We start from the raw sequence: 25,331 nt of genomic DNA, 5'->3' as shown, positions 1-25,331 counted from the left end.
CCCAATATCCCAATATCCCAATGTCCCAATATCCCAACGTCCCAATATCCCAATATCCCAATATCCCAATGTCCCAATATCCCAATATCCCAATGTCCCAATATCCCAATATCCCAATATCCCAATGTCCCAATGTCCCAATATCCCAATGTCCCAATGTCCCAATGTCCCAATATCCCAATGTCCCAATATCCCAATGTCCCAATAATATCCCAATATCCCAATGTCCCAATGTCCCAATATCCCAATGTCCCAATATCCCAATGTCCCAATAATATCCCAATATCCCAATGTCCCAATGTCCCAATATCCCAATATCCCAATATCCCAATATCCCAATGTCCCAATATCCCAATGTCCCAATGTCCCAATATCCCAATATCCCGATATACCATTGTCCCAGTATCCCAATGTCCCAATATCCCAATATCCCAATATCCCAATGTCCCAATATCCCAATGTCCCAGTATCCCGATATCCCGATATCCCAATGTCCCAGTATCCCGATATCCCGATATCCCAATGTCCCAATATCCCAATATCCCAATATCCCAATATCCCAATATCCCGATATCCCAATATCCCAATATCCCGATATCCCAATATCCCGATATCCCAATATCCCAATGTCCCAATATCCCAATATCCCAATGTCCCAAATCCCAATATCCCAATATCCCAATGTCCCAATATCTCAATGTCCCAATGTCCCAATATCCCAATGTCCCAAATCCCAATATCCCAATGTCCCAATATCCCAAATCCCAATATCCCAATATCCCAACGTCCCAATATCCCAATGTCCCAATGTCCCAATATCCCAATATCCCAATATCCCAATATCCCAATGTCCCAATGTCCCAATGTCCCAATATCCCAATGTCCCAATATCCCAATGTCCCAATATCCCAATATCCCAATATCCCAATATCTCAATATCCCAATGTCCCAATATCCCAATGTCCCAATATCCCAATATCCCAATGTCCCAATGTCCCAATATCCCAATGTCCTAATATCCCAATGTCCCAATGTCCCAATATCCCAATATCCCAATATCCCAATATCCCAATATCCCAACGTCCCAATATCCCAATGTCCCAATGTCCCAATGTCCCAATATCCCAATGTACCAATATCCCAATATCCCAATGTCCCGATATCCCAACGTCCCAATATCCCAATGTCCCAATATCCCAATATCCCAATATCCCAATGTCCCAATATCCCAATATCCCAATGTCCCAATATCCCAATATCCCAATATCCCAATGTCCCAATATCCCGATATCCCGATATCCCGATATCCCAACGATGTCCCGGGATGTCCCACCAGGAACTTGCAGGCGTCGTTGATGAACTCCCCGTAGTGCAGCCCCCGCTCTTCCCGCAGGTGATTCCCGAACATTTCCCGGAGCCCCTCGCAGCCCAGGCTGGGCCCGCACATCCGCAGGGCGAACTTGCAGGCCTGGAAAAGCGGGAATGCCGGGAATGGGGCGCGGGGGATCCCCCGGGAAGGGCCGGCATTCCCGGGAAGCCCACCTTGACCACGCGGGGCTGCGGGTCCTGCAGGTGCAGCAGCAGCGTCACCAGCCCGTTGAGGATCTGCTCCGAGAGCGCCTCCGAGTCGGAGCGGCCGAAGCGGGACAGGCTCCCGAAGAGGAGGATGGAGGAGTGCCGGAGCTCCGCGTGCTCCTGGGAACGCGGGGAAATTGGGAATCCCCAGAGATCCCGTCCTGGGATCCCCACATCCCATCCTGGATCCCGTCCCATGATCCCGAGATTCTGTACTCTGACCCCAGAATTCCCATCCTGGGATTCCCAAATCCCATCCTGGATCCCACCATTCCCATCCTGGGATCCCGAGATTCCCTACTCTGATCCCAGAATTCCCATCCTGGGATCCCCAAATCCCATCCTGGGATCCCACCATTCCCAACCCGTGATCCCACGATCCCCTACTCTGACCCCAGAATTCCCATCCTGGGATTCCCAAATCCCATCCTGTGATCCCACCATTCCCATCCCGTGATCCCGAGATCCCGTATTCTGATCCCAGAATTCCCATCCTGGGATCCCCAAATCCCATCCTGGGATCCCACCATTCCCATCCCGTGATCCCGAGATCCCGTACTCTGACCCCAGAATTCCCATCCTGGGATTCCCAAATCCCATCCTGGAATCCCACCATTCCCATCCCATGATCCCGAGATCCCGTACTCTGACCCCAGAATTCCCATCCTGGGATCCCCAAATCCCCATCCTGCTCTTCCCAAAATTCCCATCCTCTGATCCCCAAATCCCATCCTGCTGTTCCCAAAATTCCCATCCTGGGATCCCCAAAATCCCATCCTGTGATCCCCAAATCCCATTCTGCTGTTCCCACCACTCCCAATCCTGGGATCCCCAAATCCCACCCTCTGATTCCCAAAATCCCATCCTGGGATCCCACCATTCCCATCCCATGATCCCACGATCCCCTACCCTGACCCCAGAATTCCCATCCTGGGATCCCCAAATCCCATCCTGGGATCCCACCATTCCCATCCCGGGATCCCACGATCCCCTACTCTGATCCCCAGAATTCCCATCCTGGGATTCCCAAATCCCATCCTGTGATCCCACCATTCCCATCCCGTGATCCCGAGATCCCCTACTCTGATCCCAGAATTCCCATCCTGTGATCCCCAAATCCCCATCCTGCTGTTCCCACCACTCCCAATCCTGGGATCCCCAAATCCCACCCTCTGATCCCCAAATCCCCATCCTGGGATCCCACCATTCCCAATCCTGGTAATACTACCATTCCCATCCTGGGATCCCACCATTCCCAAATCCTGGTAATCCTACCATTCCCATCCCTGGATCCCAAAATCCCTGTCCTCTGATCCCACCATCTCCATCCCGGTTTTCCCACCATCCCAATCTTGTTGTCCCTCAAGCCTGGGGCCAATCCCAGTGGGAAAATCCCAACGGGACAATTCCAGTGGGACAATCCCAACGGGACAATTCCAGTGGGACAATCCCAGTGGGACAATCCCAGTGGGACAATTCCAATGGAGCAATCCTAACAGGACAATCCCAGTGGGACAATCCCAAAAGGACAATCCCAATGGGACAATCCCAGTGGGAAAATCCCAAAGGGACAATCCCAATGGGAAAATCCTAATAGGACAATCCCAGTGGGAAAATCCCAGTGGGAAAATCCCAGTGGGAAAATCCCAATGGACCAATCCCAATAGGAAAATCCCAGTGGACCAATCCCAGTGGGACAATCCCAAAAGGACAATCCCAATGGGACAATCCCAATGGGACAATTCCAGTGGGACAATCCCAAAAGGACAATCCCAATGGGACAATCCCAATGGGACAATTCCAGTGGGACAATCCCAAAAGGACAATCCCAATGGGACAATTCCAATGGGACAATTCCAACGGGACAATCCCAGTGGGACAATCCCAATGGGACAATTCCAATGGGAAAATCCCAACAGGACAATTCCAGTGGGACAACCCCAATGGGAAAATCCCAGTGAGAAAATCCTAATAGGACAATCCCAATGGAAAAATCCCAGTGGGACAATCCCAATGGACCAATCCCAGTGGGACAATTCCAATGGGACAATCCCAGTGGGACAATCCCAATGGGAAAATCCTAATAGGACAATCCCAGTGGGAAAATCCCAGTGGGAAAATCCCAAAGGGACAATCCCAATGGGATATTCCCAATGGGATGATCCCAATCAGAAAATCTGAATGGGACAGTGGGACAATCCCAGTGGGACAATCCCAGTGGGACAATTCCAGTGGGAAAATCCCAATGGACCAATCCCAATAGGAAAATCCCAATGGACCAATCCCAGTGGGACAATCCCAGTGGACCAATCCCAACGAGACAATCCCAGCGGGACAATTCCAGTGGGAAAATCCCAATGGGACAATCCCAGTGGGACAATTCCAATGGACCAATCCTAACAGGACAATCCCAGTGGGACAATCCCAAAAGGACAATTCCAATGGGACAATCCCAATGGGAAAATTGCAGTGAGAAAATCCCAATGGACAATCCCAATGGAGCAATCCCAGTGGGACAATCCCAACGAGACAATCCCAGTGGGACAATCCCAGTGGGACAATCCCGATGGACCAATCCCAATGGGAAAATCCCGAGACAATCCCAGTGGGACAATCCCAAAGGGACAATCCCGATGGACCAATCCTAACAGGACAATCCCAGTGGGAAAATCCCAAAAGGACAATCCCAATGGGACAATCCCAGTGGGAAAATCCCAGTGGGAAAATCCCAGTGGGACAATCCCAATGGACCAATCCCAATGGGTAAATCCCGAGGCAATCCCAGTGGGACAATTCCAGTGGGACAATCCCGATGGACCAATCCTCAACCCAGCGCAGGAGCACGGATGAGAATCCAGGAGAAATCCCAGCCCGAGGGAGAAATCTGGGATCGAAAATCCCCGCGGGATGGACCCAACCCCATTCCCAGCTCCGGGAATTGCGGGCTGGACCCAACCCCATTCCCAGCTCCGGGAATTGTGGGCTGGACCCAACCCCATTCCCAGCTCCGGGAATTGCGGGCTGGACCCAACCCCATTCCCAGCTCCGGGAATTGCGGGCTGGCCGCTCACGCTGTCGAAGAAGGGCCGGATGCGGATGGCGACGTGGAGCAGCATGGATTGCACGTCCCGCTCCTCCAGGTGATCCAGGATTTTGGAGAGGCTGGACATGGCCTCCAGCGCCAGCAGATTGTTGGGATCGTCCTTGTCGTCCATGCCGGTGACCATGGAGGCCAGCAGCTGCGAGCCGTGCCTCCGGATCTGCCGGGAAAACCGGGATGGCAGAGGGAAAAACCGGGATGGCAGCCGGGGAATCTGGGATACGGAGCCCCGGGAGGGAGCTGGTGGGGGGGGGGTCATCCCGGAGAAAAGAGGGATTGAGGGGATCCAGGGGGAGCTTGGGATCTGCTCTGAGGGAAAAAGGGAACAGCTTCCAGTTGGGATTGTTGGGAATATTCCCCTGGAATTGCAGGGAAACAGAATGGGTGGGGTCACGGTTGGGAATGGGGGAATTCCCGGGAGCGGCTGAGGGAGCTGTTGGGGCTCATCCCGGAGAAAATCGGGATGGAAGGGATCCAGGGGGATCCAGAGCCGGATCTGCTCCCAGGGAACAGGGACAGGACCCGGGGAATGGCCTCGGGTTGGGATTTTTGGGAATATTCCCTTGGAATTTTAGTGGAAATCTGGGGATTTGGGGCCCTGGGAAGCAGGGCAGGGACTGAGGCCGAGGATTCCCGGGAGCAGCTGGGAAAAGGGGCCGATCCCAGCTGGAATTCCTGCAGCTCCGGGAAATGATCCTGGGGATCCCTGGAAAACGGGGCTGGGATTTTTGGGATAGGCTCTGAACTTCCCAGGAGTGGCTGAGGGAGCTGTTGGGGCTCATCCCGGAGAAAATCGGGATGGAAGGGATCCAGGGGGATCCCGGGCGGGATCTGCTCCCAGAGAACAGGGACAGGACCCAGGGAATGGCCTCAGGTTGGGATTTTTGGGAATATTCCCTTGGAATTTGGTGGAATTCTGGGGATTTGGGGCTTTGGGAAGCAGGGCAGGGACTGAGGCCGAGGATTCCCGGGAGCAGCTGGGAAAAGGGGCCGATCCCAGCTGGAATTCCTGCGGCTCCGGGAAATGATCCTGGGGATCCCTGGAAAACGGGGCTGGGATTTTTGGGAATGGCTCTGAACTTCCCAGGAGTGGCTGAGGGAGCTGTTGGGGCTCATCCCGGAGAAAATCGGGATGGAAGGGATCCAGGGAGAGCCAGGGCGGGATCTGCTCCCAGGGAACGGGGACAGGACACAGGGAATGGCCTCGGGTTGGGATTTTTGGGAATATTCCCTTGGAATTTTAGTGGAAATCTGGGGATTTGGGGCCCTGGGAAGCAGGGCAGGGACTGAGGCCGAGGATTCCCGGGAGCAGCTGGGAAAAGGGGCCGATCCCAGCTGGAATTCCTGCGGCTCCGGGAAATGATCCTGGGGATCCCTGGAAAATGAGGCAGGGGAGGATCCCCCTGCTGGGAAAGGTTCTGGAAAACTGCCCAGGATTCCCGGGAACGGCTCCGGAAAATTGGAACTTTTAGGATTTGGAGCATCCCAGTCCCTGGAGCTTCCTCCCCATCCCACAAAACCTCATCCCGATGTTTTGGAGGGAATTCCTTCCCTGTGGAAGGGGGAATCCATTCCCAGTCTCCCTCCAGATCCCAACGGCCCGGAGGCGCTCCCACCTTTTCCGGGGATCCCGAGGCCACGTTGCCGAGCCCCCGGAGCGCCAGGACCCGCACCAGGAGGCAGGAATCCTTCTCCAGAGCCGTCAGCGCGTCCAGGATGGGCTCCAGCAGCACCAGGTCGTTCACCACGTTGTGGTTCAGGAGCTGGAGAAGGGAAAAAACCTCGGGATAGGCCGGGAAAATCCCACCGGATCGAGGAGGGGGAGATGGAATTCCCAGGAAGAGCCGCGGGTGGAGATGCTCCGGGACAATCCAGGGAAAGCTCAGCTGGGGTGGGATCTGGGAGGTCCGGAATGGTTTTGATGAAGGATTGGGAAAATTTGGGAGTTTTTGGGAAGATTGGGCTCCAAAGAGCCACTCTGGGCACGGAGATTCCTCTCATCCTACGGATCTGCCGGAATTGTCTTCTCCCTCCCGACAGCTCCGGCGGGAATTCGAAACCCTCAGAGATCCGAGCGAGCTCGGGATTCTGGGATGGGATCCAGGAGGAGACAGGAATTTGGGATGGATGGATGATGGATGGATGATGGATGGATGGATGGATGGATTTATCCATGAAAGCATGGATGGATCCGTGGATGGATGGGCAGATCCATGGATGGATGGTTCCATGGATGGATGGATGGATCCGTGGATGGATTTAGCCATGAATGCATGGATGGTTCCATGGATGGATGGATTGATCCATGGATGGATGGGCAGATCCATGAACGGATCCATGGATGGAAGGATGGACAGATCCATGGATGGATGGATCCATGAATGCATGGATGGATCCGTGGATGGAAGGGCAGATCCATGGATGGAAGGATGGATCCATGGATGGATGGATGGATCCGTGGATGGATGAGCAGATCCATGGATGGAAGGATGGATCCATGGATGGAAGGGCCGATCCATGGATGGAAGGATGGATCCATGGAAGGATGGACAGATCCGTGGATGGAAGGGCAGATCCATGGATGGAAGGATGGATCCATGGATGGATGGATGGATCCATGGATGGATTTATCCATGAATGCATGGATGGATCCGTCCATGGATGGGCAGATCCATGGATGGATGGATCCATGGATGGATGGATGGATCCGTGGATGGAAGGGCAGATCCATGGATGGATGGATCCCTGAATGCATGGATTGATCCGTGGATGGAAGGGCAGATCCATGGATGGAAGGACGGATCCGTGCCCCCCTGGAGGGCGGCCCAGCCCGCCATTCCCAATTTCCCGCTCACCTCGGCCAGGAAGGCGCTGCTGGTCACCCTCTGGCACTCCAAGGCGCTTCCCAGCACCGGGATCAGGCTCCGGACGATCGGTGGCAGCCGGGGCCCGCAGAGCCGAGCCATGGCCCTGGGTGGGAACAGCACTCCCAGGAATCCCGGGAATCCCGGGAATCCCGGGAGCCCCTGGCCACGGGAAGGACCACACCCAGCATGGAAAACCGGGATGGACCCACAGGGAAGGATCTGGAGCATCCCGGACACCCCATCCGGGTTTTCTTTGGGATGAGCTCCCCAAAAGTTGGATGATCCCAATCCCAACCCGGGGGATGTTCCCGGATGTTTTGGGATGGGGTCCTGCCACCCCCTGGAATGGTGGGATGGGGGTCACCGGGATACGCCAGGAATTCCAGGGAAGCAGCAGGAAAAGGGAGGAATTTTCCATGGGGAAGTTTGGGATTCCAGGGAAGTGGGGAGGGAACGGGGAAGGGAATGAGCCCGGCCATGGGAACGACGGGAAACGGGGGAAGGGTGGGAAATTGTGGGATCGGAGACACCGGGAATTCCACAGGGGATTGGGGACACCGGGAATTCCATACTGGGATTGGGGACATGGGGAATTCTGCACTGGGATCAGGGACACTGGAATTCCATACTGGGATTGGAGACACTGGGATTTCCATAGTGGGATCGGAGACACCGGGAATTCCACAGGGGACTGGGGACATTGGGAATTCCATACTGGGATTGGAGGCTCTAGGAATTCTGCACTGGGATCAGGGACACTGGAATTCCACAAGGGATTGGAGACACTGGGAATTCCATAGTGGGATCGGAGACACCGGGAATTCCATACTGGGATTGGAGACACTGGGAATTCCATAGTGGGATCGGAGACACCGGGAATTCCACAGGGGATTGGGGACACCGGGAATTCCATACTGGGATTGGGGACACGGGGAATTCTGCACTGGGATCAGGGACACTGGAATTCCATACTGGGATTGGAGACACTGGGAATTCCATAGTGGGATCGGAGACACTGGGAATTCCACAGGGGATTGGGGACATTGGGAATTCCATACTGGGATTGGAGGCTCTAGGAATTCTGCAGAGGGATCAATGACACTGGAATTCCACAGGGGATTGGAGACATTGGGAATTCCATACTGGGATCAATGACACTGGAATTCCATACTGGGATGGGTGACACTGAGAATTCCATAGTGGGGTTGGAGACACTGGGAATTCCATACTGGGATTGGAGACACTGAGAATTCCATACTGGGATGGGTGACACTGGGAATTCCATACTGGGATCAATGACACTGGGAATCCAATTTTGTGATGGCTGACACTGGGAATTCCATACTGGGATTGAAGACACCCAGAATCCCATACTGGGATCAACGACACTGGGAATTCCATAAAGGGATTGGTGACACTGGGAATTCCATACTGGGATTGGTGACACTGGGAATTCTGCACTGGGATCAGGGACACTGGAATTCCATACTGGGATTGGAGACACTGAGAATTCCATACTGGGATTGGAGATACCCGGAATCCCATACTGGGATTGGTGACACTGGGAATTCCATACTGGGATTGGAGACACCCAGAATTCCATACTGGGATTGGTGACACTGGGAATTCTATACTGAGATTGGTGACACTGGGAATTCTATACTGAGATTGGTGACACTGGGAATTCCATACTGGGATTGGTGACACTGGGAATTCTATACTGGGGTTGGCGACACTGGGAATTCTATACTGGGATGGGTGACACTGGGAATTCCATACTGGGATTGGAGACACTGGGAATTCCATACTGGGATCAACGACACTGGGAATTCCATTTTGGGATCAAGGACACCAGGAATCCCATTTTGGAATGGATGACACTGGGAATTCCATCCTGGGATGGGTGACACTGGGAATTCCATACTGGGATTGGAGACACTGGGAATTCCATACTGGGATTGGAGACACTGGGAATTCCATACTGGGATTGGAGATATCTGGAATTCCATACTGGGATCAACGACACTGGGAATTCCATTTTGGGATCAAGGACACCAGGAATCCCATTTTGGAATGGGTGACACTGGGAATTCCATCCTGGGATGGGTGACACTGGGAATTCCATACTGGGATTGGTGACACTGGGAATTCCATACTGGGATTGGAGATACCTGGAATCCCATACTGGGATTGGTGACACTGGGAATTCTATACTGAGATTGGTGACACTGGGAATTCCATACTGGGATGGGTGACACTGGAATTCCATACTGGGATTGGAGATACCCGGAAACCCATACTGGGATCAACGACAAAGGGAATTCCATAAAGGGATCGGTGACACTGGGAATTCTATACTGGGATGGATGACACTGGGAATTCCATACTGGGATTGGTGACACTGGGAATTCCATACTGGGATTGGTGACACTGGGAATTCCATACTGGGATTGGAGACACTGGGAATTCCATACTGGGATTGGAGATATCTGGAATTCCATACTGGGATCAACGACACTGGGAATTCCATTTTGGGATCAAGGACACCAGGAATCCCATTTTGGAATGGATGACACTGGGAATTCCATCCTGGGATGGGTGACACTGGGAATTCCATACTGGGATTGGTGACACTGGGAATTCCATACTGGGATGGGTGACACTGGGAATTCTATACTGGGATTGGAGATACCTGGAATCCCATACTGGGATTGGTGACACTGGGAATTCTATACTGGGATTGGAGATACCTGGAATTCCATACTGGGATTGGTGACACTGGGAATTCTATACTGAGATTGGTGACACTGGGAATTCCATACTGGGATGGGTGACACTGGGAATTCCATACTGGGATGGGTGACACTGGAATTCCATACTGGGATTGGAGATACCCGGAAACCCATACTGGGATCAACGACAGTGGGAATTCCATAAAGGGATCGGTGACACTGGGAATTCTATACTGGGATGGATGACACTGGGAATTCTATACTGGGATTGGAGACACTGGGAATTCCATACTGGGATTGGTGACACTGGGAATTCCATACTGGGATTGGTGACACTGGGAATTCTATACTGGGATGGGTGACACTGGGAATTCTATACTGGGGTTGGCGACACTGGGAATTCCATACTGTGACTGGAGATACCTGGAATCCCATTTTGGGATGGGTGACACTGGGAATTCTGCACTGGGATTGGAGACACTGGGAATCCAATTTAGGGATGAGTGACACTGGGGATTCCATACTGGGATGGGTGACACCGGGAATTCCATAGTGGGATTGGAGACACTGGAAATTCCATACTGGGATGGGTGACACTGGGAATTCCATACTGGGATTGGAGACACCGGGAATTCCATACTAGGATCAATGACACTGGGAATTCCATACTGGGATTGGAGATACCTGGAATTCCATACTGGGATGAGTGACACTGGGAATCCCATTTTGGGATGGGTGACACTGGGAATTCATACTGGGATGGGTGACACTGGGAATTCCTCAGCGGGACCAACTTCCAGCTCCAGCTGCCTCCACCCCTCCGCATTCCCAGGTGCAAAATGCTCCCACGTTACCCCAAATCCCCGGAATTCCCTGGGAAGCTGCCCCAGAGTTCCCCACCTGGCCAGGAGGGCGATTCCGTCGTGGTGCCGCTCGGGAATTTCCATCAGTTCCCAGTCCCCGGCGCTTGCCACGTCCTGGACGACGTCGTCGTTCCCGGCCCGCGCCAGCATCGCCTTCAGCGTCCGCACGGCGCCGCTGGAAAATGGGATCGGGATCGGGATTGGGGCTGGATCGGCGGTTGGGTTCAAGATTGGGTCTGGAATTCGATCTGGGACTGGATTTGGGATTGGGATCGGGATTGGGACCGGGATCGGGGCGGGATCTGGGGTTGGGTTCAAGATTGGGTCTGGAATTGGATCTGGGACTGGATTCAGATTGGATTTGGGATTGGGATCGGGATTGGGGCGGGATCTGGGGTTGGGTTCAAGATTGGGTCTGGAATTGGATCTGGGACTGGATTCAGATTCACTTTGGGATTGGGATTGTGATTGGGACTGGATTTCGGATTGAGATTGGGATTGGGATTGGGGCTGGGGTTGGGATTGGGATCGGGATCAGGGCTGGATCTGGGATTGGGTTCAGATTCACTTTGTGATTGGGTTTGGGACTGGATTTGGGATTGGGATCGGGATTGGGGCTGGATTTGGGATTGGGATCGGGATCGGGGCGGGATCTGGGGTTGGGTTCAAGATTGGGTCTGGAATTGGGATTGCGATTGGGACTGGATTTGGGATTGGGATCGGGATTGGGGCTGGATCTGGGGTTGGGTTCAAGATTAGGTCTGGAATTGGATCTGGGATTGGATTCAGATTGGATTTGGGATTGGGATCGGGATTGGGGCTGGATCTGGGATTGGGTTCAAGATTGGGTCTGGAATTGGATCTGGAATTGGATTCAGATTCACTTTGGGATTGGGATTGGGTCTGGAATTGGATCTGGGATTGGATTCAGATTGGATTTGGGATTGGGATTGCGATTGGGACTGGATTTGGAATTGGGATTGGGATCTGGGGCTGGATTTGGGATTGGGACTGGACTTGGGGTTGGGATCGTGATGGGATCTGGGGCTGGATTTGGGATTAGATTCAGGATTGAATCTGGGACTGGATTTGGGATGGGATCTGGGACTGGATTTGGGATGGGATCTGGGGCTGGATTTGGGATGGGATCTGGGGCTGGATTTGGGATGGGATCTGGGATTGGATTTAGGACTGAATCTGGGACTGGGTTTGGGATGGGATCTGGGGCTGGATTTTGAGTTTAGGACTGGATTCAGGATTAGGTTTGGGATTGGATTCAGGGTTGGATTCAGGGTTGGATTTGGGATTGGGTTTGAGACTGGATCTGGAATTGGATCGGGCATTGGATTCTGACTGAATTTAGGAGTGGATTCAGGACTGAGTTTGGGATTGGATCTAGGATTGGATTCAGGACTGGGTTTGGCACTGGATTTGGGATTGGGTTTGGGATTGAATCTGGGATTGGATTCAGGACTGGGTTTGGGATTGGATCTGGGATTGAATTCAGGACTGGGTTTGGGATTGGATTTGGGATTGGGTTTGGATCTGGAATTGGATTTGGGAATGGATCTGGGATTGGGTTTAGGATTGGATCTGGAATTGGGTTTGGGATTGGAGCTGGTATTGGATTCAGGACTGGGTTTGGGATTGGATTTGGGATTGGGTTTGGGATTGGATTTGGGATTGGGTTTGGGATTGGATCTGGGATTAGGTTTGGATCTGGAATTAGGTTTGGATCTGCAATTGGATCTGGGATTGGGTTTGGGATTGGATCTGGGACTGGATTCAGGACTGGGTTTGGGATTGGATTTGGGATTGGGATTGGATCTGGAATTGGATCTGGGACTGGGATTGGGATTGGATCTGGGATTGGATCTGGGACTGGGTTTGGGTTTGGATCTGGGACTGGATTCAGGACTGGGTTTGGGACTGGATTTGGGATTGGATTTGGGATTGGATTTGGGATTGGATCTGGTATTGGATTTGGGATTGGATCTGGGACTGGGTTTGGATCTGGGATTGGATCTGGGATGGGATCTGGGATTGGGTTTGGGATTGGATCTGGGACTGGATTCAGGACTGGGTTTGGGACTGGATTCAGGTTTGGCTCTGGCTCCATCCAGGATATCCCAAGGGAATTCCGTGCCCGGGGGGACGCCGGGAATGCCGGAGTTGGAGCCATCCCCGCGCACGGGGAACGGGATCCAAGACAAAAAAAATGGGAAGGGAAAAACTCCGGAGCTACTTGGAGGAATTTTTTTTTTCCATGGGCTGAACGATTTATAGGGCTGGGACTGTTTTGCCGCCGAGCAACATCTGGAACAGATCCGTTATCCCGTCAAAACACCGGGAAGGGGAGCCAGGGATAAATCCCGGCTGTCGGAACGGGGATCCCACCCACGAAGGGAATCCGGGATTCGGGATCGCCCTTCGGAGCTGCCGTCCCAGATTTCCCCATCGGGATTTGTCCCCTTCCCCCGGAATGTGGGGGGTGGGAGAGCCCCAAGGATTCCAGGGCAGCCTCTGGAATGCTGGAAATTTGGGAATAACGATGGAAAACGGATCCCAAGCAGGGGAATTGCCCTGGAAAACATTCCCTGGGAGCTGGAGCATCCTTGGATTCACGGCTGGACGGGATGGGACCATCCCAGAGGTTTTCCAACCTCGGCCATTCCGTGATTCCAAAGGATCCGGGATCCCATGGGGAAAACCCAAGGAGAGGCCCCAAAGGTGGATTCCCGATGGAAAATCCGTGAGTTTTCCCAAAAAAATCCCCCAGAGGAGCTGGAAGGATCCCGGTGGAGCTTCCCCTGTGTAGGTGCCAAGGGAAAAGCGGGACAAGGAACGGGAAGGGCAAAATTCCCGGGAAAAAAAAAAAAATCCTGGAGCACCTTGGAGCCTCCAGAGCTTTTCCTGGAGTTAATTAAGGACTAATTAAGGAAAGCTTGGGATCTGCCGGGCTCGGGAAATCCTGGAATGTGGGAATGGGTGGGATTTAAGGATGATCCCATTCCCATGGGAATTCTGGGAGAATTCCAGGCTGGGAGTATTGGGATCAGCCCAGACACTTCTCGCTATCCCGGGATGGGATAATTCCAGGGATGGGGCAGCCTCGGTTTCCCTGGAATTCATCTCCTCATTCCTCATTTTTTTGGGAATCTGCTCCAAGATCCCAACCCTGCTCCGGAAGCTCCGTCCCACTCCTGCTTCCCAAATTCCCAATCCCAGCCTTGGATCCCAACCCTTGGCTCCCATCCTATCCCATGGATTCCCTGGTCCCACCCCACCCCACCCACCCTCTTATCCCACAAGTCCCATCCCATAAATTCCATAAATCCCATCCTATTTCCATCCCATTCCCATTCCCAACCCCATCCCCCCCATCCCCATTATCCCATTAATCCCATAAATCCCATTATCCCATCCCATTCCATAAACCCCATCGATCCCATTCCCATCCCCAAAATCCCATCCCATTATCCCATAAATTGTATAAATCTCATAAATTCCATCCCATCCCAAAAATCCCACAAATCCCAGCCATCCCAAAAATCCCACTGATCCATCCCATAAATCCCATCCATCCCACAAATCCCATTGATCCATCCCACAAATCCCATCCATCCCACTGATCCCATCCATCCCACAAATCCCATTGATCCATCCCAAAAATCCCATCCATCCCACTGATCCCATTCATCCCAAAAATCCCATTGATCCATCCCATGAATCCCATTGATCCATCCCACTGATCCCATCCATCCCACTAATCCCATCACCCCACCCCGTTTCCACCTTTTCCCAAGGAACTTCCCCATGGAATTCCCATCTTTTCCCCATGGAATTCCCACTTTCCCCCACAAAATCCCCCACAAAATTCCCATTTTTCCCCATGGAATTCCCACTTTTCCCCATGGAATTCCCAGTTTTCCCAACAAAATCCCCACTTTTCCCCACAAAATCCCCACTTTTCCACAGGGAATTTCCACTTTTCCCCATGGAATTCCCACTTCCCCCCCCCATTTTCTCTTTGGAATCCCCACTTTTCCCCCTTTTCTCCACTTTTTCCCAGGGAATTCCCCGTTTCCCCCACAAAATCCCCACTTTTCCCCACAAAATTTCCATATTTCCCCACATTTCCCCACAAAATTTTCATATTTTCCTCACTTCTCCCCACAAAAATCCTACCTTTCCCCACAGAATTCTCCCATTTTCCCCACAGAATTCTCATCCTTTCCCCATGTAGTTCCCACTTTTCCCCATAAAATCCCCACTTTTCCCCACAAAATCCCCACTTTTCCTCACTTCTCCCCACAGAATCCCCACTTTTCCTCACTTTTCCCCACAAAATTCCAAATTTTTCCCACTTTTCCCCACCTGCAGGGCTGCAGGCCGGTGCTGTCCCGGCCTTGCAGGGCTCTGGGCAGCAGCACCCCCAGGGAATCCCCACTTTTCCCCTCTTTTTCCCACAAAATCCCTATTTTCCTCACTTTTCCCCACAAAATCCCACTTTTCCTCAATTTCCCCTACAGAATCCCCACTTTTCCTCACTTTTCCCCACAAAATCCCCACTTTTCCTCACTTTCCCCTACAGAATCCCCACTTTTCCTCACTTTTCCCCACAAATCTCCAATTTTTTTCCCCCATTCCCCCCCTGCAGGGCTGCCGGCCTGTGCTGTCCTGGCCCTGCAGGGCTCTGGGCTGCAGCACCCCCAAGGAATCCCCACTTTTCCCCCCTTTCCCCCACAAAATAACCAATTTTCCCCACAAAATCCCCATTTTCTTCACTTTTCCCCACAAAATTCCCACTTTTCCTCACTTTTCCCCATTTTTTTCCACTTTTCTCCCTTTCTCCACCTGCAGGGCTGCACCCTGGCCCTGTCCCGGCCTTGCAGGGCTCTGGGCAACTGCAGCCTCAGGGAATCCCCTGTTTTCCCCTCTTTCCCCAACAAAATCCCCACTTTTCCTCACTTTTCCCCACAGAATCCCCACTTTTCCTCACTTTTCCCCACAAAATTCCAAAATTTTCCCACTTTTCCCCACCTGCCGGGCTGCAGGCCAGTGCTGTCCCAGCCTTGCAGGGCTCTGGGCAGGCGCAGCCTCTGTGAATCCCCACTTTTCCCCTCTTTTTCCCACAAAATCCCTATTTTCGTCACTTTTCCCCACAGAATTCCCACTTTTTCCCATTTTTTCCCACTTTTTTCCCTTTCCCCACCTGCAGGGCAGCACCCTGGCCCTGCCCCGGCCTTGCAGGGCTCTGGGAAACTGCAGCCTCAGGGAATCCCCTGTTTTCCCCTCTTTCCCCCACAAAATCCCCACTTTTCCTCACTTTTCCCCACAAAATCCCCTCTATTCCTCACTAAATTTCCATATTTTCCTCACTTTTCCCAACAAAATTCCCACTTTTCCCATGGAATTCCCCCAGTTTTCCCCACCTGCCGGACTGCAGGCCGGCTCTATCCCCGCCCTGCAGGGCTCTGGGCAGCCACACCCTCATAAAATCCCCACTTTTCCCCACTTTCTCCTCACTTTTCCCCACAGAATCTCCCATTTTTCCCAGGGAATTCCCACTTTTCCCCACAAAATCACCACTTTCCCGCACAAAACTTCCACTTTTCCCCACAGAATTCCCCCATTCCCCACCTGCAGGGCTGCAGGCCGGCCCTGTCCCGGCCCTGCAGGGCTCTCGGCAGCAGCACCCCCAGGGAATCCCCACTTTTCCACCGTTTTCCCCACAAAATCCCCACTTTTCCTCACTTTTCCCCACAAAATCCCCACTTTTCCTCACTTTTCCCCACAAAATTCCAATTTTTTCCCCCTATTCCCCACCTGCAGGGCTGCAGGCCGGCCCTGTCCTGGCCCTGCAGGGTTCTGGGCAGCCGCAGCCCCAGGGAATCCCCACTTTTCCCCCCTTTTCCCCACAAAATCCCCACTTTTCCCCACAAAATCCCCATTTTCTTCACTTTTCCCCACAAAATCCCCACTTTTCCCCACTTTTCCCCACAAAATCCCCACTTTTCCCCATTTTTTCCCACTTTTTTCCCTTTCTCCACCTGCAGGGCTGCACCCTGGCCCTGTCCCGGCCCTGCAGGGCTCTGGGCAATTGCAGCCTCAGGGAATCCCACTTTTCCCCTCTTTCTCCCAAAAAATCCCCACTTTTCCCCTCTTTTCCCCACAGAATCCCCACTTTTCCTCACTTCTCCCCACAAAACTCCAATTTTTTTCCCCCTTTTCCCCACCTGCAGGGCTGCAGGCCGGCCCTGTCCCGGCCCTGCAGGGTTCTGGGCAGCAGCACCCCCAGGGAATCCCCACTTTTCCCCCCTTTTCCTCACAGAGTTCCTACTTTTCCCCACAAAATCCCCACTTTTCCTCACTTTTCCCCACAGAATACCCACTTTTCCTCACTTTTCCCCACAAAACTCCAATTTTTTTCCCCTTTTCCCCACCTGCAGGTCTGCAGGCCGGCCCTGTCCCGGCCCTGCAGGGTTCTGGGCAGCAGCACCCCCAGAGAATCCCCACTTTTCCTCAATTTTCCCCACAAAATCCCCACTTTTCCTCCCTTCTCCCCACAAAATTCCAATTTTTTCCCCCATTCCCCACCTGCAGGGCTGCAGGCCGGCGCTCTCCCGTCCCTGCAGGGCCCGGGGCAGCCGCACGGCCAGGGGAATTCCCACTTTTCCTCACTTTTCCCCACAAAATTCCAATTTTTCCCCCTATTCCCCACCTGCAGGGCTGCAGGCCGGCGCTCTCCCGTCCCTGCAGGGCCCGGGGCAGCCGCAGGCCCAGGGCGCAGCCGAGGCGCAGCAGCAGCGCCGCGAACAGCGCCGGGAATCGCTCCAGGACCGCGGCCGCCGCCTCCGGCACAGACATGAGCTCATCCAGGGCGAGCGTGGCCTGCCAGGGAAAAACGGGAATCCCCCGGGAAACCGCCAGGAAAAACGGAATTCCTGCCCTTGCCCCCGGCCCCAGGGTAAGCCCGGGCGGAGAGACCGCGGGTTTGGCGTTTTCCTGCTGGAATTGCCATGGATATGGGATTTTCCAGCTGGAATTCCCGTGGATTTGGGGTGTTCTCCCATGGATTTAGGGGTGTTCTCCCATGGATTTGGGGCTTTTCTGTTGGAATTCCCGTGGATTTGGGGGGTTTATTGCTGCGATTCCCACGGATTTGGGGGTTTCTCCCACGGATTTGGGGTTTTCCTGCTGGAATTCCCAGGGATTTGGGGTTATCTCCCATGGATTTGGGGGTATCTCCCATGGATTTGGGGGTTTTCCTGCTGGAATTCCCACGGATTTCGGGATATCTCCCATGGATTTTGGGGGTTTCTCCCACAGATTTGGGGGTTTTCCTGCTGGAATTCCTATGGATTTGGGGTTATCTCCCAGGGATTTGGGGGTTTCTCCCACGGATTTGGGGGTTTTCCTGCTGGAATTCCCGGGGATTTGGGGTGTTCTCCCATGGATTTGGGGTTTTCTCCCACTGATTTGGGGGTTTTCCTGCTGGAATTCCCGGGGATTTGGGGTGTTCTCCCATGGATTTGGGGTTTTTCCTGCTGGAATTCCCATGGATTTAGGGGTTATCTCCCATGGATTTGGGGGTTTTTCCTGATGGAATTCCCGTGGATTTGGGGTGTTCTCCCACGGATTTAAGGGGTTTCTCCCACTGATTTGCGGGTTTTCCTGCTGGAATTCCCACGGATTTGGGGTGTTCTCCCATGGATTTGGGGGTTTCTCCCACAGATTTGGGGTTTTTCCTGCTGGAATTCCCATGGATTTGGGGTTATCTCCCATGGATTTAGGGGTTATCTCCCATGGATTTGGGGGTTTCTCCCACAGATTTGGGGATTTTCCAGCTGGAATTCCCGTGGATTTGGGGTGTTCTCCCATGGATTTGGGGGTTTTTCCCACAGATTTGGGGGTTTTCCTGCTGGAATTCCCATGGATTTGGGGTGTTCTCCCATGGATTTGGGGGTTTCTCCCACGGATTTGGGGTTTTCCTGATGGAATTCCCGTGGATTTGGGGTTATCTCCCATGGATTTGGGGGTTTCTCCCACAGATTTGGGGGTTTTCCTGATGGAATTCCCGTGGATTTGGGGTGTTCTCCCATGGATTTGGGGGTGTCTCCCACTGATTTGGGGGTTTTCCTGCTGGAATTCCCATGGATTTGGGGTTTATCCTGCTGGAATTCCCATGGATTTGGGGTGTTCTCCCACGGATTTGGGGGTTTCTCCCACGGATTTGGGGGTTTTCCCGCTGGAATTCCCGTGGATTTGGGGGGTTCTCCCACGGATTTGGGGCTTTCCTGCTGGAATTCCCATGGATTTGGGGTTATCTCCCATGGATTTGGGGGGTTTCCCACAGATTTGGGGTTTTCCTGATGGAATTCCCGTGGATTTGGGGTGTTCTTCCACGGATTTGGGGCTTCTTCTGCTGGAATTCCCGCGGATTTGGGGTTATCTCCCATGGATTTGGGGGTGTCTCCCACGGATTTGGGTTTTCCTGCTGGAATTCCCGCGGATTTGGGGTGTTCTCCCATGGATTTGGGGGTTTCTCCCACAGATTTGGGGGTTTTTCTTGCTGGAATTCCCGCGTATTTGGGGTTATCTCCCATGGAATTGGGGTTTTCTCCCATGGATTTGGGGTTTTCTCCCATGGATTTGGGTTTTTCCAGCTGGAATTCCGTGGTTTTGGGGTGTTCTCCCATGGATTTGGGGTTTTTCCTGATGGAATTCCCATGGATTTGGGGTGTTCTCCCGTGGATTTGGGGGTTTCTCCCACAGATTTGGGGGTTTTTCCTGATGGAATTCCCGTGGATTTGGGGTGTTCTCCCATGGATTTGGGGGTTTCTCCACGGATTTGGAGTTTTCCCCGTTGGAATTCCCATGGATTTGGGGTTTTTCCTGCTGGAATTCCCGTGGTTTTGGGGTGTTCTCCCACGGATTTGGGGGTGTCTCCCACAGATTTGGGGTTTTTCCTGCTGGAATTCCCGCGGATTTGGGGTGTTCTCCCATGGATTTGGGGGTTTCTCCCACGGATTTGGGGGTTTTCCCGCTGGAATTCCCGTGGATTTGGGGTGTTCTCCCATGGATTTGGGGGTTTCTCCCACGGATTTCGGGGTTTTCCTGATGGAATTCCCATGGATTTTGGATTTTCCTGCTGAAATTCCCACGGATTTGGGGTTTTCTCCCATGGATCTTGGTTTTTCCAGCTGGAATTCCCATGGATTTGGGGTTTATCCTGTTGGAATTCCCATGGATTTGGGGTGTTCTCCCATGGATTTGGGGGTTTGTCCCACAGATTTGGGGGTTTTCTGTTGGAATTCCCGTGGATTTGGGGTTTTTTGGGATGGAATTCCCATGGATTTGGCGTTTCCTCCAATGGCTCTGGGGGTTTTCCTGAGGAAATTCCCATGGATTTGGGGTTTTCTCCCATGATTTCGGGGCTTCTGCTGCTGGAATTCCCGTGGATTTGGGTTTTTTCCCCATGGATTTGGGGTTTTCTCCCACGAATTTGGGGATTTTCCTGTTGGAATTCCCATGGATTTGGGGTTTCACTGCAGGAATTCCCATGGATTTGGGGTTTTCTCCAATGGATTTGGGGTTTTTCCTGCTGGAATTCCCATGGATTCGGGTTTTCTTCTGTTGGAATTCCCATGGATTTGGGGTATTCTCCCATGGATTTGGGGTTTTCCAGCTGGAATTCCCATGGATTTGGGATTTTCCAGCTGGAATTTCCATGAATTTGGGATTTTCCAGCTGGAATTTCATGGATTTGGGATTTTCTCCCATGGATTTGGGGTGATTTTTTTTTTCTTGTGAATTTTTTTTTTTTAAATTTTTGGGGAATTCTTTGGGAATTCCTTAGGAATATTTTGGGGAATTTTTTCGGGGAATTCTTTGGGAATTTTTTTGGGAATTCCTTGTAAAGGTTTTGGGGAATTTTTTGGGAATTTTCTGGGTAATTCTTTAGGAAATTTTTGTGAATTCTTTGGGATTTTTTTGTGAATTCTTTGGGAATTTTTGGGGAATTCCTTGGGATTTTTTGGGTGGAATTCTTGGGAATTTTTTGTGAATTCTTTGAGAATATTTTGGGGAATTCCTTGGGAATTTTTTTTCGGAATTATTTGGGATTTTTTGGGGGGAATTCTTTGGGAATTTTTGGGGGAATTCTTTAATTTTTTTTTTAATTATTTGGGAATTTTTTGGGAATTCTTTGGGATTTTTGGGGGGGAATTCCTTGGGAATTTTGGGGGGAATTCCTTGGGAATATTTGGGGAAATTCCTTGGGAATATTTGAGGGAATTCCTTGAGAATTTTTTGGGAATTCCTTGGGAATATTTTTGGCAATTCTTTGGCAATTTTTGGGGGGAATTCCTTGGGATTTTTTTTGGGAATTCCTTGGAATTTTGGGGGGAATTTCTTGGGAATTTTGGGAGGAATTTCTTGGGAATATTTGGAGGGAATTCCTTGGGAATTTTTTGTGAATTCTTTGGGAATTTTTTGGGGAATTCTTTGGGAATTTTTGGGGAATTCCTTGGGATTTTTTGGGTGGAATTTTTTGTGAATTCTTTGGGAATTCTTTGGGAATTTTTTTGAGAATTCCTTGGGAATTTTGGGGGGAATTCCTTGGGAATATTTGAGGAAATTCCTTGGGAATTTTTTTGGGAATTGTTTGGGAATTTTTGGGGAATTCTTTGGAATTTTTTTTAAAATTATTTGGGAATTTTTTGGGAATTCTTTGGGATTTTTGGGGGGGAATTCCTTGGGAGTTTTTGGGGGAATTTCTTGGGAATTTTTGGGGGAATTCTTTGGGAATTTTTGGGAATTCCTTGGGAATTTTTGGGGGGAAATACTTGGGAATTTTTTGAGAATTCTTTGGGAATTTTTTTGGAAATTCCTTGGGGTTTTTTTGGGGAAATTCCTTGGGAATTTTTTCGGGAATTTTTGGGGGAATTTTTGGGGGAATTTTTGACTAATTCTTTGGAATTTTTTTTTAATTCTTTGGGAATTTTTGGGGAATTCTTTGGGAATTTTTGGGGGAATTTTTGGAGAATTCCTTGGGAATTTTTTGGGAATTCTTTGGGAATTTTTGGGGGAATTCTTTGGAAATTTTTGAGGAATTCTTTGGAATTTTTTTTTAATTCCTTGGGAATTTTTGGGGGGAAATACTTGGGAATTTTTGGGGAATTCCTTGGGAATTTTTGGGGGAATTCCTTGGGAATATTTGAGGGAATTCCTTGGGAATTTTTTGGGAATTCCTTGGGAATATTTTCGGCAATTCTTTGGCAATTTTTTGGGGGAATTCCTTGGGAATTTTTTTGGGAATTCTTTGGGAATGTTTGGGGCAATTCTTTGGGGGAATTCCTTGGGAATTTTTGGGGGGAATTCCTTGGGAATTTTTTGTGAATTCTTTGGGAATTTTTTGGGGAATTCTTTGGGAATTTTTGGGGGAATTCCCTGGGAATATTTGAGGGAATTCTTTGGGAATTTTTGGGGAATTCTTTGGGATTTTTTGGGTGGAATTCCTTGGGAATTTTTTGTGAATTCTTTGGGAATTTTTTTGGGAATTCCTTGGGAATTTTTTTGGGAATTCCTTGGGAATTTTGGGGGGAATTCCTTGGGAATATTTGGGGGAATTTCTTGGTAATTTTTTTTTAATTCTTTGGGAATTTTTTCGGAAATTCCTTGGGGTTTTTTTTGGGGAAATTCCTTGGGAATTTTTTCGGGAATTCTTTGGGAATTTTTGAGGAATTCTTTGGAATTTTTTTTTTAATTCTTTGGGAATTTTTGGGGAATTCCTTGGGAATTTTTGGGGCAATTCTTTGGGGGAATTCCTTGGGAATTTTTTGGGAATTCCTTGGGAATTTTTTTTGTATTGTTTGGGAACTTTTTGGGAATTCCTTGGGAATTTTGGGAGGAATTTCTTGGGAATATTTGGGGGAATTCTTTGGGAATTTTTGGGGGAATTCTTTGGGAATTTTTGGGAGAATTCCTTGGGAATTTTTGGGGGAATTTCTTGTGTTTTTTTTTTTTTAATTCCTTGGGAATTTTTTTGGAAATTCCTTGGGGTTTTTTTGGGGAAATTCCTTGGGAATTTTTTGGGGAATTCTTTGGGGATTTTTGAGGAATTCTTTGGAATTTTTTGTGAATTCTTTGGGAATTTTTTGGGAATTCTTGGGATTTTTGGGGGGGGAATTCCTTGGGAATTTTGGGGGGAATTTCTTGGGAATTTTTGGGGAATTTTTTGGGGAATTCTTTGGGAATTTTTGGGGAATTCCTTGGGAATTTTGGGGGGGAATTCCTTGGGAATTTTTTGTGAATTCTTTGAGAATATTTTGGGGATTTCCTTGGGAATTTTTGGGGAATTCCTTGGGAATATTTTGGGGGGAATTCCTTGGGAATATTTGAGGGAATTCCTTGGGAATTTTTTGGGAATTCCTCGGGAATATTTTTGGCAATTCTTTGGCAATTTTTTGGGGGAATTCCTTGGGAATTTTTTTGGGGAATTCCTTGGGAATTTTGGGGGGAATTTCTTGGGAATTATTTTGGGAATTCCCTGGGAATTTTGGGGGAATTCCTTGGGAATATTTGAGGAAATTCCTTGGGAATTTTTTGGGGAATTCCTTGAGAATTTTTGGGGGAATTCCTTGGGAATATTTGAGGAAATTCCTTGGGAATTTTTTTGGGAATTCCTTGGGAATTTTTTTTGGAATCCTATGGGAATTTTTTTGGGGAATTCCTTGGGAATTTTTTTGGTAATTCCTCGTGAATTCTTTTGGAATTTTTGGGGAATTCCTCGGGAATTTTGGGGGGAATTTCTTGGGAATATTTGGGGGATTTCCTTGGGAATTTTTGGGGAATTCTTTGAGAATATTTTGGGGATTTCCTTGGGAATTTTTGGGGAATTCTTTGGGAATATTTGGGGGAATTCCTTGGGAATTTTTGGGGAATTCTTTGAGAATATTTTGGGGATTTCCTTGGGAATTTTTGGGGAATTCTTTGAGAATATTTTGGGGATTTCCATGGGAATTTTTGGGGAATTCTTTGAGAATATTTTGGGGGGATTTCCTTGGGAATTTTGGGGGAATTCCTCGGGAATTTTGGGGGCAATTCTTTGCCGATTTTCGCGGACCTCCCGGGGTATTTTTTGGGGGGATTTGGGGGGTGTTTGGGGACACTCACGGCCAGGGGCGGGGCGGTGGCCAGGCGCTGGGAGGCGCCGCCCAGCAGGGAGGCTCGGCTCTCCTTGAAGGGAATCTCGCGGCCCAGGCGCTCCAGGAGCTGCTCCAGCACCCGCGAGGTCAGCGCCCGCTCCCCGCCCAGCGCCCGCCACATGGCTCGCGTGGGGCTGGGCAAGGAAAAACGGGAATTTGGGGGGGATTTATGGGGGGGTTTATGGGGGGGAATGGGGAAATGGGGGGGAAATGGGGGGGAAATGGGGGATTTATGGGGGGAAATGGGGGGTTTATGGGGAAAAATGGGGAATTTCGGGGGGGAAATGGGGGGGGGGGGGGAAATTGGGGGAAATGGGGGATTTGGGGGGAATGGGGGAAAATGGGGGTTTGGGGGGGGAAAAATGGGGAATTGGGGGGGGAAATGGGGGTTTGGGGGGGGAAATGGGGGAAAATGGGGGGGAAATGGGGGGAAAATGGGGGGGAAATTGGGGGGTTGGGGGGAAATGGGGAATTATGGGGGGGAATGGGGGGAAAGGGGGGAAATGGGGATTTATGGGAGATTTATGGGGGATTTATGGGGGGGGAAATGGGGAATTTGGGGGGAAATGGGGAATTGGGGGGGGAAATTGGGGAATTATGGGGGGGGAAATGGGGGGGAAATGGGGAATTGGGGGGGGAAATGGGGGTTTGGGGGGAAAATGGGGAATTGGGGGGGGAAATGGGGGGAAATGGGGGAAAATGGGGGTTTGGGGGGGGGAAATGGGGATTTATGGGGGGAAATGGGGGGAAATGGGGAATTTGGGGGGGGAAATGGGGGGAAATGGGGGTTTGGGGGGGAAATGGGGGGAAATGGGGGTTTGGGGGGGAAAATGGGGAATTGGGGGGGGAAATGGGGAATTTGGGGGGGGAAATGGGGGGAATGGGGGGAAATGGGGGAAAAATGGGAATTTGGGGGGGAAATGGGGATTTGGGGGGGGAAAATGGGGGAAATGGGGGTTGGGGGGGAAATGGGGAATTTGGGG

At 50.9% G+C, this 25,331-nt stretch overlaps 2 protein-coding genes across 2 annotated transcripts in view; both read right to left on the bottom strand.

The window, feature by feature from the left end:
• The window catches only part of MROH1 (maestro heat like repeat family member 1), an 86,617-nt gene that overhangs the window by 15,418 nt on the left and 45,868 nt on the right, over positions 1 to 25,331 (bottom strand). The window contains 8 exon segments of the mRNA XM_059868566.1: positions 1,334 to 1,468; positions 1,543 to 1,695; positions 4,647 to 4,835; positions 6,292 to 6,438; positions 7,531 to 7,645; positions 11,175 to 11,312; positions 17,862 to 18,031; positions 24,317 to 24,482. Coding sequence (XP_059724549.1) covers positions 1,334 to 1,468; positions 1,543 to 1,695; positions 4,647 to 4,835; positions 6,292 to 6,438; positions 7,531 to 7,645; positions 11,175 to 11,312; positions 17,862 to 18,031; positions 24,317 to 24,482 — 1,213 coding nt within the window.
• On the bottom strand, positions 12,047 to 14,380 carry LOC132336512 (tetra-peptide repeat homeobox protein 1-like). The gene has a single exon (XM_059864136.1). It carries the CDS (start codon positions 13,317 to 13,319, stop codon positions 12,426 to 12,428), a length of 894 nt encoding a protein of 297 aa, XP_059720119.1. The 5' UTR covers positions 13,320 to 14,380; the 3' UTR covers positions 12,047 to 12,425.

This window comes from Haemorhous mexicanus, chromosome 1 (genome assembly GCF_027477595.1).
Source record: "Haemorhous mexicanus isolate bHaeMex1 chromosome 1, bHaeMex1.pri, whole genome shotgun sequence".
NCBI lineage: Eukaryota > Metazoa > Chordata > Aves > Passeriformes > Fringillidae > Haemorhous > Haemorhous mexicanus.
The sequence above is the reverse complement of the archived record's forward strand: the minus strand, read 5'-3'. Positions and strand labels throughout refer to the sequence as shown.

Coding starts and splice junctions, on each gene's coding strand:
- LOC132336512 (XM_059864136.1), bottom strand. CDS start 13,319: ATGGCTCCAACTCCGGCATTCCCGGCGTCCCCCCGGGCACGGAATTCC.